General features: G+C 40.2%; 1 protein-coding gene across 1 annotated transcript in view; it reads right to left on the reverse strand.

The window, feature by feature from the left end:
- GALNT13 (polypeptide N-acetylgalactosaminyltransferase 13) overlaps positions 1 to 19,572 on the reverse strand; it is a 186,343-nt gene that overhangs the window by 79,004 nt on the left and 87,767 nt on the right. Inside the window, exons 4-6 of the mRNA XM_063118627.1 lie at positions 13,210 to 13,376; positions 8,913 to 9,120; positions 6,776 to 6,946 (exon numbers count right to left, since the gene is read on the reverse strand). Coding sequence (XP_062974697.1) covers positions 6,776 to 6,946; positions 8,913 to 9,120; positions 13,210 to 13,376 — 546 coding nt within the window. The remainder of the gene's footprint in view (positions 1 to 6,775; positions 6,947 to 8,912; positions 9,121 to 13,209; positions 13,377 to 19,572) is intronic.

Below are 19,572 nucleotides of genomic sequence, written 5' to 3' on the forward strand. Positions count from 1 at the left end.
AGGAAGTAAAAGAAAAGAATGGAGGAGTGAAGGCAGAGCAGATTGGAAAGGCAGTGAGTGGTCAAGATGTAGGAGCGGAAGAAAGGGCAGAACCAATTAAGCTAATAAAGACAAATTAAAGGAAGGTTGATCAGGTTAACCCTTTCCAGACAAACAACAAGCGTTGTTGCCCATTTCCAACATATATAAATAAATAAACAAATCCTCTATCTTTGGCCTGGCTCCTCAATCTGACCAATTCATCATAAAGTGCTGATAGCTGAAACCTATCATGTCAATGAAGTTACAGCACAACTGTCAGTCTGGACGGGAGCAGTGGTGCAGATGGATCAGGACAGTGCCAGAAGCAGAAGAGCCTGAAACTGCTTAGCTGAATAGTGTGTGTATCAGAAAGTAAGTGGCTGTAGGTACCTTGGGGAAGCCACAAGTGTCCCTTGGGCCTGTGACAGAATGCACGTGGGCTTTTTCAAGCACAGCTGGGGTCTCTGCTCAAGGTAAGGTAGGCATGGCATGATGGGAGACACTGATGCTCAGCTTTTCAGAGATCTAGTAAAAACTGCTTCGAGAAAGTTATGATGTGGATATATCAAAAGCCATCCTAAGAACCCATGGAGTTGTTTTTTTAGGTTACCCACAGTGGTTTCCTGTGTTGTCCAAATCCAGCAGGACAACTTTATAATGGGTTGTTGGGAATGGCTAAAGAGCCGCCCGGCAAGAGTGGGGAAAAAACCCTGCTCCTCCTCATTATCTTGCTAGTGTTGCAGCCACCCTCCCTCATCCCTTTCTCAGTGCCCTCCACCCCATGCGCCTAAAAATAAGAGAGAAAAGGACACTGGAGAGAGTCCAGAATGCATTCACAATTATATTTTTCCAGACCTGCACAAAGACATTGGCAGAAATTTCCCCTCTTTTTCACTGTTCTACCTTGAAATCTATGCAATTTTTGCCTCAGTTTTACTCTACCACCAGGAGGGTTGTAAAATGTCCCCGTTTTACTGCTCTGCCTTGAAATTTATGCAATTTTGCACCCTGTTTTACTCTTTGCCATGGCATTTGTGTATGTTTACCAATCCCGCTCAGTCCTGGGCCCACTGCTCTTCAACATTTTTATTGATGACTTGGATGAGGAGGTGCAGGGAATGCTTATTAAATTTGCAGATGACAGAAAAATTGGGTGGGATAGCTAATACTATAGAAGACAGAAACAAACTTCAACATGATCTTGATAGGCTGGGGTGCTGGGCTAAAAACAACGGAGTGAAATTTAATAGGGATAAATGCCAAGTTCTACGTTTAGGGAAAAGAAACCAAATGCACAGTTACAAGATGGAATACTTGGCTCAGCAATACTACAAACGAGAAGGATCTTGGAATTGTTGTAGATGAGCCATCAGTGTGATATGGATGCAAAAAAAAGCAAATGCTATTTTGGCCTGCATTGATAGAAGTATAGCTTACAAATCACCCGAGGTACTGGCTCTCCTCTATTCAGCCCTTGTTAGGCCTCATTTTAAGTATTGTGTCCAGTTCTGGACACCACACTTCAAGAAGGATGCAAACAAGCTGGAGCGTGTTCAGGGGAGCACAATGAGGATGATCAGGGGTCTAGAAGCAAAGCCCTATGAGGAGAGACTGAAAGAACTGGGCAAGTTCAGCCTGGAGAAGAGAAGATTGAGGGGAGACATGATAGCACTCTTCAAATACTTGAAAGGTTGTCACACAGAGGAGGGCCAGGAACTCTTCTTGATCATCCCAGTGTGTAGGACACAGAATAATGGGCTCAAAGTTACAGGAAGCCCAATTCCGGCTGGACATCAGGAAAAACTTCCTGACTGTTAGAGCAGTATGACAATGGAACCAATTACCTAGAGAGGTTGTGGGCTCTCCTACACTAGAGGCATTCAAGAGGCAGCTGGACAGCCATCTGTCAGGGATGCTTTAAGGTGGATTCCTGCATTGAGCAGGGGGTTGGACTCGATGGCTTTATAGGCTCCTTCCAACTCTACTATTCTATGATTCTATGACATATGTGTATGAGACAGCTAGCAACAGAGACCACTGGAGTAAAGTGACCAGCAGGGGGCTGGGGGGAGCCTAAAGAGGCAGTGGCTGCAAGAGAGAAGGCGCTTTAGGGGCGGATGTTCTTACTTCAGTGTAATGTGAAGCAGCCTTTTAAAAACGTGTTTGCTAGCAGAGGAAGGGCCTAAATGAAGGATGGAATTGACAAGGACATTGACAAGAGGGGAATGTCAATATGCTGGGATAAATATTTGACAAGTAATCTTGCGCTCTAGCTCCAAAAAATTGTGAATGTGTTACTGTATATGTTAAGGGCTCAGAAAATTAATTCCACTTGGTGATCTGAGGGGGTGGGTGGGTGGCTCAGAAGCTGGTAACTCAAGAGGACCAATTGCAGGAAGGGTGCTGATGCAGGGACCGAGGAAACAAAGAGTTCTGTCCCAAGGCACTGGCAGGAGGACTGAGGGGGAAACAAGCTACAGAGCACTCAATTGTCAGGTTTGCAAGTGAAAAACCAACCCATGGTATCTTATTCGCAGGGTGGCTTAGCGTGACGTGCTAACTCACCCATTTCATCTACCTGTTTTGCAGCTCTTTCAAGAAAAAAATAAATAAACAGGCCATAATTCATAAGGTCCTTACTTTAGAAGAGGCCCATTGCTTTTAATGAGACTATTTAAAATGTAAGTACTTTGATTACTGCAGTCTTTATTTTAAGGTAACATACACTAAATAAGAGAAGATTGATGTTAAATAGTGATAAACTGGATAGTCTTTAATTTAATTTTAAAAAGCATAATTGAATATGTGTTAAATGAATACTCAATCTTTGTTTGCAACATTAAGTATTGCTAATTACTTTTTTAAAAAATGACACCCCATAGCTTCTGTTCACTGTAGATATGATAAAAGAGCTTCCCTTTATTCAGGAACAGATTATACCCGGAGTTCTATTTTACAACTGTCTTAGATGACAATTACCTGCAGGCTTTTACAATACAGTCACTGAATTAATTAACCTTTGCCATAAATTCTACCAACCCTAGCAAAAGCTGATATTTCTGTTGCTTCAACTCCTTAATAATCTTGCAACACTACATGTCAAATGAAACAGCTACTTGTTATTCCTAAGGCACATAATGGCCACTTATATCGACTTTTATTCCAAGAAAAAGTGAATCCCATTGCCTCCAAAAATGGCAGTTAGTATTTTCAAAGGATGTTTTTGTCACCCCACATTTCCATACCAGCATCCCTGTGTGTGTGTGTGTGTAATTATGGGACCTGAGCTTAAACCTGTAGTAGTATGGATGAGGGGGAAGAATACCAGGGCCTGAAAATAACACAGTGTCTCCAGTCCACCAGCCCCACATTTCCTGAAAAGGTTTAGAAAGGAAACTAGTTGGCAACTTGATATAATAGAAAAAGCGGTGAGGTTATTCATTGAACAAGGAAATCTGTAATCAACACAAGTAGGAGGCGATAGAATCCAATAAATTAACTATCCAAGGGTGACTGGTTAGAATCCCTCACACTTGTCTGCTGCTCCTCTGTCCTGGGCTGTAAAAGGTCTCCATCTCTGTCACTCCCTGACTCTGAAACTTCTGCTGAATGTGTGGATGCTGCAGGAGGGCAGAAGGCTGGTATTTAGTCTTCTGCTGTTTCATTTTCCAGATGGCTCTTTTTATTCACAATCCCTGTTGTTGTAGTAGTTGTTTTTCCTCTCAGATCTTCAAACCCTCCCACAACCTTCCCACAGCTTCCTTAGAGAAGATTCCTGAATCTTCTACAGCACCTCCCAAGGCCCAAAAAGAGATGCTCCCTAGGAATTCCACAAGGAGTTCCACTTCACAAGCCTACATTGGGTTCTCTGAAGTTTCTCTTTCTAATGTCTGCATAGTCTTGCCTGCTGTATTTCTTTGGTATTATTCATGCTTTGGAAGTCTCAAAAAAGCTATTTTATAATTTAATGGGTAAGGAAGGCATTCTATGATCCAGTTTGAGAACGGCTATCTAACGGATGAGTGATTTGTCCTCTTAAACACAGTTAGTTCTTTTTTACATGTTTGCCAATAAGAGTCATGATAAATTACTATGGACTCACAGGAAAAAAGTTTCTAATTAATTCTTTAAAGATAACAACCAATACAAATTTAATAGCTTTTCCCAAAGTATATCAAACTGATCCATCTATGACTAATTGAAATCTATTTGATGCTTGTCAAACGTTCAGTAAAAGATGTCAACATAAAAATAAAAAGCAACAAGGACAGATGACAGCCCAAAATACTCAAATTCATTAGTCAAGTCCATAAGCACATACAAATGTTTTGGACATCAACTCTCTTGATGTTTGCCAAGGCTGACCTGGCCATATGGGTAAGAGAGTTGTGAATGCTCTGAGGAACCTGTGGCCCTCTAAATGTTGGACACCAACTCTTATCAGCCCCAGGCAGCATGGCCAACGATCAGGAATGCTGAGAGTTTTTGGGTTTTTTAGAGTTTTTCTTCTTCTTTTACAAACAATTCAGCATAAAACACTACACCATAATACATACTAAACAAAGTAATGAACATATATTTTAACTTAATTCCATTTAATATAATCATTGATTAACATTAACGTGCTCCCCCAACTCCGGGATCTTATTGTGCTTTCCAAAATCTCATTAATTCCTCTGGAGGTGTTTTCCCTCTGAGAGGAATGCTGAGAGTTGTAGTCCAAAACACATAGGCTACCTTCTGAAACCACCCCTTCATAAAGGTATGGAACCACTGTAAAACCATACCTTCAATGCACATCCCAACCAGACAGTCCAGAAGGTTAAAGGCATCACAAGCTGCAGAGAGGTCCAGAAGAACCATCAGGGACACACTCCTCCTGCACAGTTCCCAGCTTAGATCACTCATCAAGATGATCAAAGTGGTCTAACCCATAACTAGACCTGAAGTTGGGTTGAAATGGATCTAGATAATATACCTCACCCATGAACACCTGGAGCTGAGATGCCACCACATCCCCTGGCCACACAAAAAAGTTCAGTGGGACACTCTGCACAGATGCAATAATGGCAGAAAAGTGTAACTGCATTGTCACTGCCACAGAAAGCGCCTTCATAAGAAGAGCCATGCTGGATCAGACCAAGGTCCATCTAGTCCAGCAATCTGTTCACACAGTGGCCAACCAGCTGTCAATCAGAAACTCACAAGCAGCCCATGGGTACAACAGCACCTTACTGCCCATGTTATATATACACTTACTGCCTCTGCTACTGGAGGTAGCACATAGCTATCAGGACTAGTAGCCATTGATACTCTTCTCCTCCAGAAATTTACCCAACCCCCTTTTAAAGCCATCCAAACGGGTTCTAGCTCATGTTCATTCAGAGTTGTTTGGAGTCTCATACCAGTGTTGCTCTAACCACCATCTCACTTGTTTCATCACACCAGGTACCCCAAAAACCAAGGAATTCATTTGGATCTAAGTGTCAGGTGCAACCCATTCTGAAGACCAAGCAAGATTTTGACAGATTCGCCTGCAGAGGCACTTTACTTGTCCTTGACCTACACCATGTGTGGAAGGCAAGGAATGAGCAAAACCAGAGGTGCACTCAGTTGGCACTTCCAAGAGTATTGGCCAAGTGTACTTCACTTGTACTTTGCCCTGACTGCACAGGGAAAGTGAAGGATGAGTACAGCTGGCTCACTGGCCACAGCACTGTCTGGAATGAGCTCCAGCTTGGAACCTGATGATGTCAGATGGTGGGTCTTCATCCCCTGACCCCGTCTGGTCCACAAGAGGAAACGAGGTGGGGGGTAATCTGGCACCCGGCCCAATTTTGGTTCCCCACCCATGATATAAATACTTAAAATATTTTTTTAAAAAAAATGCACTCATAAACACAAAATTGTTTTCCTGATGAACATGTACCTGTACATACGCCATAACCACCCATCCAAATAGTACATGTTGCTAAGTATGTTTGAGTTCATAGTATAATACATAGTAACAGATCAAGTGTACACTCCATTAAACATTAACTTTTTAAAAAAGTAAAAAGTAAATTGTTGTGTGCATTTTACTAACACGTCCTGCTTGCGATGGCTATTTCAGAGGAAACAAATACAACTTATGGCAGGTGGAGAAATTTGCCAATGTTTAATTGGGGCATCTGGCAGTGATTAAGAAAAAAAAAATCCCTATTTTCATCTGTGAAATGTCAGAGGAGAAGATGTGTTTCCCCACAACTCTAATTTTCAACCAGCTGCAGCATCCATTTTTACAACAAGCAGAAACACACTCTGAAATTCTTTCCCCCAAAATGGATTGGATTAGGCAACCAAGTATTGGAAATGCCATTCTCAGGAGGTATTTGTAAGCTCAAAACACAAATTTTTCAACTGATCCGTTTTCTTAAAAATAAAGCAACCACCCTCCTCAAATAGAAGGAGAAATAGTGAAAATAGTTTTTGATTTGAATAGAAATTTACAAGACAATTTAAACTAGCTATTCGGTTCTAATGTATTTCACAACCTATCATGTTGAAATTTATTTATTGAATGTATAACCTGCCATTCTGCCAAAAACAGACCAATTTTTACAAAAAAAGGAATTAAAAATGCTATTTTTCTGATCTACCTGGTGCATTATCCTGTTTGCATAAATCTAATCAGAATTATAAACAGACACATCAACACTTCTTACATACGCATACAGAGTATGATCATAAAACATTTGTTGTCCCTACCTCTTACCTCACAGGTAAAGTTCTGTCTCCTTTCCTTCTGTCCATCTCTCTCTGCGGAACAGGATACCAACGAAAATTAAGTTTCCAGTTAAATCCTCCATAAGTCATGTCTGATCCAGCCATATATTCAAAAGTGTCATCACTGATGACATCAATAATTGGGCACACAACAATCTTCCTAGAAAACAAAATAAATAAATATTCAAACATAAATTTTCCACCCAAGGAAATCTCTCTGGCTGAAATATGTGTGTGCAGAGTTGCCAGCAATGCATTCCCAGAACCTTTTCAACCACCAGTAACCACCCGCATGGTAGAATGAAGGGGAACAGTGTGTTAAAGTAATTGCTTCTTACCTTTACTCCCCTTAATAAACAGCTGATAGACACTATTATTGCTTTCATTGGGAAGGTTCTGTGCAACACCCATTTACAAATATGATCCTTCATCCAGCTAGGGATACACACACATGGAAACCTACTTCTGCAAGTAGATGGCTTAGATTAAGTGCAAAAGCTCTAGGTACAATTCAATGAGGCTTTAAAAGGCATGTCTTTCTCAGGAATAGGCTTCTTCCCCAGTCTCCATGTCCTCAGCTGACAAATTACTGATGAATAGTTTTATGCAAATATTAGATCATCAACAGCAACAAGAGAGAGGGCCTTCTTGGTGGTGGTCCCCCAATTATGGAATGATCTCCCCGATGTGGTCGACCTGGTGCCAACATTGCTATCTTTTCCGCACCAGGTCAAGACTTTTCTCTTTTCCCAGCCATTTAGCGCATGTGATGAAATTGTAATCAATCCCAGATCTGTGTTTTTTAGGTTGGGCTGATTGCTCAAAGTTGGTTTTAGATATTTGTTGTCTTTGTGCAAATTGTCTGTTGTCTGTTTTTACGTGTTTCAATTTTGTATACTGTTTTAATCTTTTAATTTTTTATAAAACGGCCAGAGAGCTTCAGCTATGGGGTGGTATAGAAATGTAATTAACAACAACAACATTAATCTTTTTTTCACTTGGCAATTTCATAAGAAGCTGCTACTTCTTTATCGTGGTTTGGATCCAGAATTGTCATATTGTTTGGAAGGCAATGCAGTTGTGGGTAGGGGGGAGCTGGTGGCGGTGGTGGTGGTGGGGAGCTTCCATACAAGGATCTTTGGCTCCAAACCAGCAAAACTCAGCAGCATCAACAACTCCGTTAAATTTTGGAAGGACTTTGAAACTGCTAAAAGAGAAGTATTAACCAGTTAATGAAATCTGCACATATTTCCATGTGAATAAAACAGGAGTTATGACATTTTTTGGATTGCAAACATGTTACAGACATTTCCTTCCCATGTCAGAGAGACATAGGAAGGCTACTTCTAAGTGGAAGGGTTCCATTTGCATTTTCTGTATGTACTGGTATTAAAAAACATTTGTGGGTGTTTAAATTGCTTTAAGTTGCCCTCAGTACAATGGAAGGTTATTATTATTTATTTATTTATTTATTTATTTATATAGCACCATCAATGTACATGGTGCTGTACAGAGTAAAAGAGTAAATAGCGAGACCCTGCCGCATAGGCTTACATTCTAATAAAATCATAATAAAACAATAAGGAGGGGAAGAGAATGCAAACAGGCACAGGGTAGGGTAAACAGGCACTGGGTAGGGTAAAACTAACAGTATAAAGTCAGAACAAAATCAAGTTTTAAAAGCTTTAGGAAAAAGAAAAGTTTTTAGCTGAGCTTTAAAAGCTGCGGTTGAACTTGTAGTTCTCAAATGTTCTGGAAGAGCGTTCCAGGCATAAGGGGCAGCAGAAGAAAATGGACGAAGCCGGGCAAGGGAAGTAGAGACCCTTATAAGAAATCAGCTCTCACATTTATTAGGAGGAACTTCTTTTTAATCCACTCTGTTAAACTTCGAGGCCCTACCAAAATTGTGCATACACAGTATGTTAGAATAGAGCAGAATAGAGCAGAAAGTTTATTTGACCTTGGACTGAGGCTTAGCATTTTTTCAGCACAGAAGACATTTCCCACAGCTAAGATTTAAGTACCATGAAAAGAGTAGTTAATAATAAACATACCCCTCATTAAAGCTCTCCTGGTGGATGCTGCCATAACACAAATGCTGTACAGCACCCTTTCTTATTTCTCACCTGTCTTCTTTTATTCTTGCCAGCAGGGGCTCCAGCCAGCCTAAAGTGCATTCACAGTGTGCATCCAGGAAAGTTATGACCTGGCCTTTGGAAGCCGCTGCTCCTCTAAGCCGAGCTCGAATCAGTCCTGACCGCTGTTCCATCCTAATAATTTTTACTGGCACTTGCAAATTTTTCACATAATTCTCTAATGGGACCTTCAGAAAATCTGCCAAATGCAATTAAGAAAAAAAATACAACAAAGGGTTTGTTCAATCTAAAATCAGAGGCCAAGCGGAATACAGAATAGAACTGTGTTGTTAAGATACCACCCCGCTTGCTTATAGGGTAACTTCCTTACAGCACTCTAACAAACACATATGCAAAGGTCAAAAAGTTCTGAATAAGGAGTTGCTGCGTTCCGATAACACAATAGTCAACGGTGGGAGTTGACTTATCTAGAGTTGTTTATCTGGGTGGTACTCCCCACACAACATGATAATAATGAACCGTGGTATGGATTAGGATTGGTGTTCAGTTGACTATTTGTCCAGAGTGAGTTGACTCACTCATCCCCCGCCCTCTCTCCCCCACCAGTCCTCCTGCTAGTATTCCGAATCTATCTGCCAGGGGGACTAGAGCAGCAGCTGCCACGTTGACCGCTCTTGCCTTGAGATTCTGTGGCTGATGAAATAATGAATGGTGGCCAAGGAAATAACCAACAGTTCCCTCCACGCAACACGATAACCAGCAGTGGTTCAAATAGCCAACTCTGCACTGCGTTGGTTATTTGTGTTGGTTATTTTGGCCAAAGAACCAACCGTTGGTTAAAAAACATATCTCCACACAACACAATAACCCACAGTGGGTTAAAATTTAAATAACCAACCGTCTACTATTTAAACCACCGTTGATTATCGTGTTGTCTGAACCCGGTCGCTATAGAGAAACCGACAATAAAAGAAGGAAACAAGGCTGGCTCAGAAAAACACGTAAGTCAAGAGCACTATGCGACTACTGAACTGATCAACATCCTTACACATAAACTTGTGTGTACCAGCATGTAAATAGAGCATGAATTGGATCAGACTTAGACTTATCTCTTGCAGTTGTTCATATATGTTAACATGGGCACCTTTCACACACACATGCACACACACTTCCTTGTGTGCATGATGCTGTAGGCAGACTGGAGGATCCTTATAATGCATAACAAAGCATGCTTCTGGTGGCACAAAATGCTTGTCATGTTTCTGATGGTGGGACAGAGGAGAACCTCTCTCTTTGGGTTGTAGGAAATGATCCCTTTTGTGCAAACTGGAGTACTCCAGAATACTTGTCCTGGTTATTTTTTTCCTCCGATCTGAGAGAGTTTATCCCACTCATCATGTCTCTGAAAAGCTTCTTTAACAATATAAAAAGAGTTTGGTAGCTGTTGAAAGCACTTCTACATGGGGCTGCCCTTGAAGACTCAGAAGTTGCAGCTAGTGCAAAATGCAGCAGCTAGACTGCTGACTGGAACATCATGTAAAGACTATATAACACCAGCCTTAAAGGAACTGCAATGGCTGCTTATACGCTTCTGGTCAGGATTCAAGGTGTTAGCAATGACATTTAAAGCCCTCAATGGCTTGGGACTCTGGCGCCTCTCCCTATATATGCCTACCCGAGATTTGAGATCTGTTGGAGGAGTCCTCCTTTGTGTCCCACCAACGCAAGACATACATTGGGGGGGGGACATGGGAAAGGACTTTCTCTGTTGTGGCCCCCCGATTGTGGAATGCCCTTGGAGTCCCAACTGACACCGACGCTGCCTTTGTTTCAGCACCAAGTTAAAATGTGGCTTTTTATCAATGCCTTTGAGGTTTAACTTTGCCTAATAGTTTTTGATAGTTATTATTTCTTTGAAATTTTCTACTGGTTTTAGCTTATTAATGCTTTAATATGGTTTTAGCTGTGTACATTATTTATTATTTTATACTGTTTGAATTGATTTTATCTGTATGCTGCCCTAAGATCCCAATGATATAGGGAAGAATGTAAACATTTTAATAAATAAATAAATAATGAAGCAGTAGTGAAATATATACTCTGGCCAAAGTATTGATGGGCATGGCATTTATATATTAAAACATTTCTACCCCACCTTTAGAACACTGAAGTTTGCAATCCTATACCCACTTACCTGGGAGTAAACAAGTATAGGATTATGCTGTAAAACAGCCTAATTGACTTAAAAGCCAAAAGGTAAACATACCAAGGCAGGATCTATACTACTGCTTTAAAATGGTTTATAACAGTAGTGACCACTGTTGGGGACCAGGACACATTGCATATACAGTTTTCAAACTGATTTCAAAGTGCCATATCCTGTTTGGTGTAGATCTGGCCCAGGTTATCAAACACATAATAAAAAGTAACAATCATAAAAGACAACAAAGCAGCACCAAGGCAAACTACCGTATTTCTTTGATTCTAAGACGCACTTTCCCCCCCATATAAACATCTCTAAAAACGGGGTGCGTCTTAGAATTGATGGCGTCTTAGAATCGAAGAAAAATGGTAGATGATCACATTTTCAAATGACTTGATAAACAATAAAGTTTTCTCCATGTGCCAAAAGGCCAAAACCAATGTGGATGAACAGGCTGTCTGGGGAAGGGAACTCCAGAATTCGGGAGCAATTCTTCCAGAAGATCCTTTTCTGCTAGACAATAGTCTCCACCTCCAAAATGTAGAGTACAGCTGACTTGAGCAAATAGGCAGCGTCGTATTGGAGGCAGCAACCCATTACCCATCCTAGTCTTAGACCATTAAGGACTTTAAAAGATCAATAGAAGCTTGTGGAATTGAGCCTGTAAGCAATTTGAAAGCCAGCGTAGATGAAGTACAAGAGTTATATTTTTGTAAGTGATGACCCCCAGGTGCACGTTGGACTAGCTTAAGTTTCTAAATGGACTTCAAAGTTAGCCTCACATATAGCTAATCTCCCTGTAGGTCAGGCACCTGGATATCCAAGGCAATCTGTGCCACAAACCAGGTCAGAAGCCATACTGAGAAGAATCCAGCTATCCAGAAACATCTGCAGCCGAGCTGCTACTGCATGTTAAACCATTGCCCAACAACTGCATACTTAAGACTGGCCAGTAATGATTTAGATCACTTGGATCTAATCAAGGATTCTGTAAACTAATTCTACCACAGCTTCTTTTAAAACCACAGGCAAAGGCCACTTTTAAATGAGGCACTAACAACATGTATCCATTGAACAAGCCGCTCTGATAGAATGAACAAGCCACAACAGGTAAGTCTAGAGTGTCCATGTAGTAGGCCTCACTTCTCCAAGTACTCTGTTCACATTAGCACAAAGTAAAAAGTATCCATATAAACTTGACAAGCAGAACTTGTATATATGGAGAACCTGGTGAAATTCCCTCTTCATCACAACAGTTAAAGCTGCAGGAGCTATACTAGAGTGACCAGATTTAAAAGAGGGCAGGGCACCTGCAGCTTTAACTGTTGTGATGAAGAGGAAATTTCACCAGGTTCTCAATATATACAAATGACACCTGCTGAAATTTCCTTTTCACTATAACTATTAAAGATAGAGGAGCCCTGTCCTCCTTTTCATATGGTCACCCTAATATAAAAGCACAACCAGGGTAAAAATGGGCAGCAATGCAGAGATTTATACAGATTTTGTAAACCGCCCAGTGAGCTTCAGCTATGGGGTGGTATATAAAAGCAATAAAGAAATAAATAAAGAGTTGCATAGAAAAGGGAATTTCAGCAGGTGTCATTTGTATATATGGAGAACCTGGTGAAATTCCCTCTTCATCACAACAGTTAAAGCTGCAGGAGCTTTAAGAGGGCAGGGCACCTGCAGCTTTAACTGTTGTGATGAAGAGGAAATTTCACCAGGTTCTCCATATATACATATATACAAATGACACCTGCTGGAATTTCCCTTTCAATACAACTGTTAAAGATACAGGAGCCCTGACCTCCTTTTCATATGGTCACACTAGCAAAGTTGCTCATCCATGTCGTAACTGCTCTGAACAGCTCTGCATCCAACATTACACAGATAATAATTGTGGCAGAAGTCTGCCTTAGAGAATAGGCAGGTAAAATGGACTCTAGTTGGCATTTGACTGACTTGACTACCCTAGCCATTGTTCCCAGAAACCCCATAATAATGCCACTGCAAGATTTTTAAAGGAGCACTAAAGACATTTCTTTTAAACATAAAAATAATCACTTTGTAACAAAATTACTCTGAAAATATTGTTTATTCCTTAACGTATTTTGCTCATACCTCGTTCGCTGGCATCATCTACCAAGATGATCTCAGAAAGAAGATAGTGTGGAGACCGATTTATAACACTGTAAATAGTACGAAGCAAAGTGCTCCAGGCTTCATTATGAAATACTATGACCACACTTGTGTTTGGTAGTTCATCAAGATACACTTTTGTCTTGCATCTGTCAAAGAAAAAGAAAGGGGGGGGGGGGAAGGAAGCAAATTTATTCAGAAATTCATTCTGTGGCACTAAATAATGACATAAAAGTTAATCAGGTTCCAGAAGCCAGGCCCCAAGGTTGCTACACTGAAAGTAGAATGAGAATGGAATATTAATCTCCCCAAACTCACAAGGAAGATTCACAGTGGTAACAAATGAAGCTATGTTGTGGCTAACTGGGATATTAGCATTAAGCCTCATGAAATCCACCCCCTTAAGATATTTTATTGCTCTCAAGCACTGAATTTAATATGAATCAATATTTTAAAATAGCAAATGAAAAAATCTGCATGGGGAGCGAAACAAGAGAATAAATTGAGATGTATGTTTCCTATGAGAAAGCATCTTTCATTTATACACATAAGCAAGCAAGCACACACATACACATTGTAACCTTTTAGCATTGCTCTATTCCCCAGATCCTACTGAAGGATGAATTAAACATTTTTTTATTAAAGAATATATATATATATATATCTTGGGATTGTGTATCAAGATTCCAACCCTCCTTCTTTTGGAATTCATATTTTGTTGTTAAATGATATTGTTAATAAAACTCTACATTAAAATTAAATTACTAATTTGTACATTTACATAGTTCCTTGGAGTTCATGTGTGCATTTCTCTGTACATGCAGCAGACTAGTCAAGAAGCATTAGCCTCCTACTCAGAAGTTTAACCTCAGAGGGGACAGAGCTGGAACATAAAGAATAGCAACTCTACTACTCATCTATGCTCAGGAGCACTTTAAAAAAAAAGTCTCAAAAAAGAGAAAACATGAACAGGAGTAAGTACAATGGTTGATCAGAGACAGCTACCAGAAAATAAGGCCTATATATAAAGATAGTTGAAGAAGACATAAATTATATGCTACTGACAGGGAAGTCTGTGGGCATAAAACCAGAAAAACTTGAATACATCCTCAATCCTCATCACCCAATGCACAGTCAAAATTCTGTAGAATCTTCTGAATGCGGAAAAATATAATAGCTTGGGTCCTAAGAAAAGTTAACTTAAATCATAGTACTATGCATGTTCAAACATAACTAAGGTCCTGTCTTCACAGCAACCAATCATGCTCGCCATCCACCCCTGAAAGCCCCCTGCATCAACCCTGGAGTGAGGTCATACGGCAGAAGAGCTGTGTTGACAACACTCCCAAGGAAAATGTCATGGCCAGTTCCCGACTTTTTTACACTGCAGCTTTGGAGGAAAGTCTTGCGGTGGCTGCAAATCAGCAGCTGCGTCATATAAGCTGAATCCAGACAAGACGGAGGTGCTTACTGTCTAGGGCCCTAATCTGGGTTTGGAGGTGTGTCAACCAGTTCTGGATGGGGTTACACTCCCCCTGAAAGACTGCGTTCGCAGCTTGGGGGTGCTTCTGGATCCCTTGCTCCAAATGACAGCCCAGATAGATGTGACGGCCAGGAGTGCTTACTATCAGCTTCGGCTGATATGCCAGCTGCACCTCTTTCTAGAGTTAGAAGACCTAAAAATGGTAGTGAGTGCGCTGGTAACATCGAGGCTCGACTTCTACAATGCGCTCTACATAGGGCTATCTTTGTACCTCGTCCGGAAACTTCAACTAGTTCAAATATAGCAGCCAGGTTAGTCACTGGTACACCTAGGGGTGACCATATTAAACCAACTTTAAAATCACTTCACTGGCTGCCAATTCGTTTCCAAGTGAAGTAAAAAGTGTTGGTTATTACCTTTGAAGCCCTACATGGTTTGGGTCCAAGTTACCTGTGGGATCACACTCTCTTGTACAATCTGCCCCACACACTCAGGTCCTCTGGGAAGGGTTTACTCCAGTCAGCCACAACTAGACTGACAACTGTTACCCAGAAGTTCTTTTCTTCTGCTGCCCACAGACTGTGGAATGGCCTGCCGAAGGAGATTCGTCAGGTTAATGATCTCTCTGAGTTTAAGACAGCCATAAAGACTAGTCTCTTCCAGCAGGCCTACGCAGATGAATTTTAAACCTAAGAACTTTAAGATGTTGTGATTGTTATTTTAATACTGTATTGGTTTTATATGCTCTTTTAACCAGTTTTTTGTATTATATTGTATTTAATGTTGTTCCCTGCCTCAATCCAGAGGGAGAGGCAGGAAATAAATAAATACATTATTATCATCATCATCATCTGACACAACGTTGATTCTCAGCCACAGTGGGGCTTTGAAGGCATACAGACAGCCCCCAGGTCCTACAACTTCCAGTGAGATGGCCACTTCAAAAAAGTTCCTCGATTCAAGATCCAAAATCTATTTTATTTATCTTATATGTCATCCTTCAATTTAAGAAATCCCAGGAGAGCTTACAAGGATCAATTAATATAATAAAATACTGTTAAAATATCAATACACTATTTTTTTTAAAAAAAATGTCATACAGAATATTAAAAGGAACAGCAGAAACAGTCAAGGGTTTAAAAGCATCAGAGCAATAAAACAATTAACAAAAAGGTCAGTGATATGCTGGAAAGACTGGGATTATTATTATTATTTAAAAGACATTTTATTTTGTGCCAAAGAAGGCAAGCTCAGCACCAGGCAAGTCTCCCTGGCTTTTATACAAATATTATATGTTACAGTACATAAAATAGATAATATAATAAATTGGGATGTTTGTATTTCAGTTAAAAAATGCACATACTCTTAACATTTTTCTGGACAGCAGAGATTATGTGAAAATCATCTGAGAGAACAAACATGTTCTGCAAACTGGAACGACAACAATTAAGGCTGCAATCCGGCAGTCCCTGGGGGGACATCCTTGGAGAAATAGGCTATAGTGTATCTTATCTCCACCCATGGAGAAGAAGCTCAGAGAAAGAGGCACGAAAACCTCCATCACCTTTCTGCTCCATTGGTGCTCAGACATTGTTAAAAGCAATGTTTCAGGGCAGATCAGGAGAGGCTTTGGATCCATTGGATATTAAAAGCCCTCCTGTTCCCTTGACATGCCCTCAGAATGAGTGAAAAGGTACACCCACCATGGGACCAACGGGAGAGAAAATCTGAAGAAAACCAAACACCAAACCAGCAACAAGAGAAGAAAGAACAACAACAGAACCCATCCCCTCTTTGGAGCGGCCAATGTAGAAGCAGCGCTTTGAGTTTGGTGTTCCTTCGTCCTGAATTCCTCTTTTCTGCCCCCAAAGGATTGCTATTGCTGCCTCAGCATACCTGGCACTGTATGCAAAGTAAGATAGACAATATTTCTACCTAGAACACTTATAATACATAGGAGGCAATAATACAACCATAGCTGCAAAGACATCAAGAACCTAAACATCTTGATACTGCTGGCTATGTGTTTTCGACACTTCACAGTTCTTGAACCTAGAAATCCAATGTTATTGTCTAGACATTTGAAATGTTTATCTAGCTTGATTTATAAACAGAGTTGTAAAAATACCTTTACACTTATATTACTTGAAATATCAGAATGATTTATTTTCCCTGTTTCAAAAGTGCCACATTAAAAGAAAGATTACTGTTATTACAGTATAAACAGCAGTAGCCATAAACAAACAAACCAACAATCAAAACCTTTATTTTCATCTTCCTCAGGACATCATAATCCATTTTGATTAGGAGCAATATTCTAGCCATTGAAATGCTCTCCTATGGAAATCCTGCATTTGTCAGATGTAGATTTATGAATACACATGAAGTAAGTACAGCTGTTTAAATGTGAGAAAAACACATTTTCCAAGATCAATAACATGAAAACAGAGTACACTACATACCTATTTACTATTGTTCCCTTTGGCTACGTACAAATTATGTGACCATAAACTGTTCCATTGTGATTTTATTTCTTTCAGGATTGTATTGATGTTCGCACCAATGCAAGGGTAGATAATACATCACACAAATAGAAGAAAACCAGTCAGAGGCATGAGAAACTGCAGTGACTATAGGCCATTTAAGCTGCAGCAGTTATCATTTTGGACCAAAACCAAACACAGTGGTTTAGGCAACTTGTTGGATTGTAAAAGGATAATTTAGCTGTTACCATTTATTACTCTATATTAAGGAAGGTAACAATTAAAGTATGGCCCCAAATAAAAGGCTTGGCGTACATATTCTTTGGATGATTTTTGTACTTTACAACTACCGCATCTACTATTCAGTCAGCAAAGAGTTTAATGAACCTTACAAAATGGTAGTAATTTCCTAGATTTCTCAAACATTAGAATTCATACAACTAAATGGAAAATTCATACTGCTTTCTTTGAAAGGGGACAAGCTCTTGTCCTGTCTACAAAGTAGATCTTCTACAGATATAATGCTGCCAATCCATTAAGAATAGTTAAGAGATAAGGAGGAAACAGTGGGCACCCTAACCTATCCCTCCTCCTCTAACATGAATTTCTTCCCATCTTATATTGTTGTGTTTAACTACAGATTAAGTGTTACATCCCCATGGATACCTCTAATCAAGGTTTTGCAAACCTGATTCAAATAGTGATTGAGATGACAACTTGGTTAATCATGGTTAGTTGCAGCACTGCAAATGCAAATGCAACATGAAATCATTAAAGCCAACAAGGAAAGGAAGTGGCAATATGCCCCAGAGATGGAAGACAAAACCTTTGCTTAGACGTGTTCTCAATTTGTTAAGTATGATTAAAAGGCCTGCAGCATTATGCCTATGTGGGGCAGTACTGAAAACTCACTAGAGCAGTGGTTCCCAACGTGGGCGGTACCGCCCCCTTGAGGGCGGTGGGATTGCATAGGGGGGCGTTAAGAGGCAGGGGGCACTAAGATGCAAAGGGGCGGCAGGGGGGCGCTCAAGGTGGTCTTTTCCAAGAAGCGCCTCTCCAGAAGGTCTTAAAAACCAGGGACATTTTTGTGGGAGAAGGTAGTTTGGTCCCAAGCCATATAGGGGAAGAATCCACACATGTATTAATACCCTTTAAGAAGAGTCCTTTTAATGGTGAATTGAAATGTTTCAAAAGCACCAAAATGCTAATGAAGAGACATACCCTGCTTGGTGTGCCCCGCCATACCGGCTGAAAAACAGAGGTGTTCGCTCTCTTTTCCCTCCCTCCTTTGGCAAGCCTGCGGTGGATGCTTCAGATTTTGAATAAATAGTCAATTAATTGTTACTGTTTTGAATTTTATTGTTATTATCTTCCTTAGTGGGTCATTGAAAACTGCTATTCTGAATAATGATTTTTATAGTGTAGGGTAGGGGGCACTGGGCATGAGTTTGTGGAACCAAGGGGGCGGTTACCTGAAAAAGTTTGGGAACCACTGCACTAGAGGATAAACATAGCCATGTAAACACTTTTCTGCCTTGGGAACCGTTATATAAATCACACTTGATATAGTGGGGGAAATGCACTATTTCTTGTGCAAGGATCCCACTCAAGGGGAAAAGGGAATTACACAAGAGTAAGTATTCTCATTACTTTAAACAGGGTTTATGTAGAATTACTTAAGGATTGTGTCTAAATCCAGAAATTCTTGTCCATGCGGTTTCTTCTGAATTATAATTTCAGAAGAGATAAGACAAATAGATGATTCCTTTACAATACAAAATTGTGAAGCATAGTACATGTGTCTCATGACAAAGCAGGTATTATCATTTTATAAAATTTAAGGGAGGTTCCATATGAGGTATATATTGGGGTGTATGCAAAAAAAGGAAAATAATATCCCATCCAAATACATTGTGCAATCAATCACGAAGTGAAGGTTGGAGCCTTATCCTGAAACTAAAGGTCAGAGTCATGGGCCAAAAGCCACAAGAGCCAGGGGATTCCTAAGGGAATATATGGAGCTAACAGGTCACGTGTTTTAAAAATTTAAGTGAGACACAATCCTAGTCACGGTAGGCTAAAGGTAAAATACTGACCTGGCTGGCTGGCCTGGAAGAAATATCTATTTTTATTATTATTATTTGGCAGGTTTGGGATTCATACGTTAGAATTCCAGTTTCTCTTTATAGATAGAGTTTGACAAGGAAAAAAGAGAGAGAAAAAGCAAAGACCAAGCAAAAGTATTCCCCCCCTTAACTTCTAATAATAATAATTAAATCTTAATATGAAACTACTTTCACAGTATCTTGGCTGGAAAAGTCTGCTGTCAACTCCTTACTTGCAGCACTATTGTTATCTTTATGTTCAGGTAAATCGTTA

The sequence above is a fragment of the Elgaria multicarinata genome, chromosome 2, assembly GCF_023053635.1.
Source record: "Elgaria multicarinata webbii isolate HBS135686 ecotype San Diego chromosome 2, rElgMul1.1.pri, whole genome shotgun sequence".
Taxonomy (NCBI): Eukaryota; Metazoa; Chordata; class Lepidosauria; order Squamata; family Anguidae; genus Elgaria; species Elgaria multicarinata.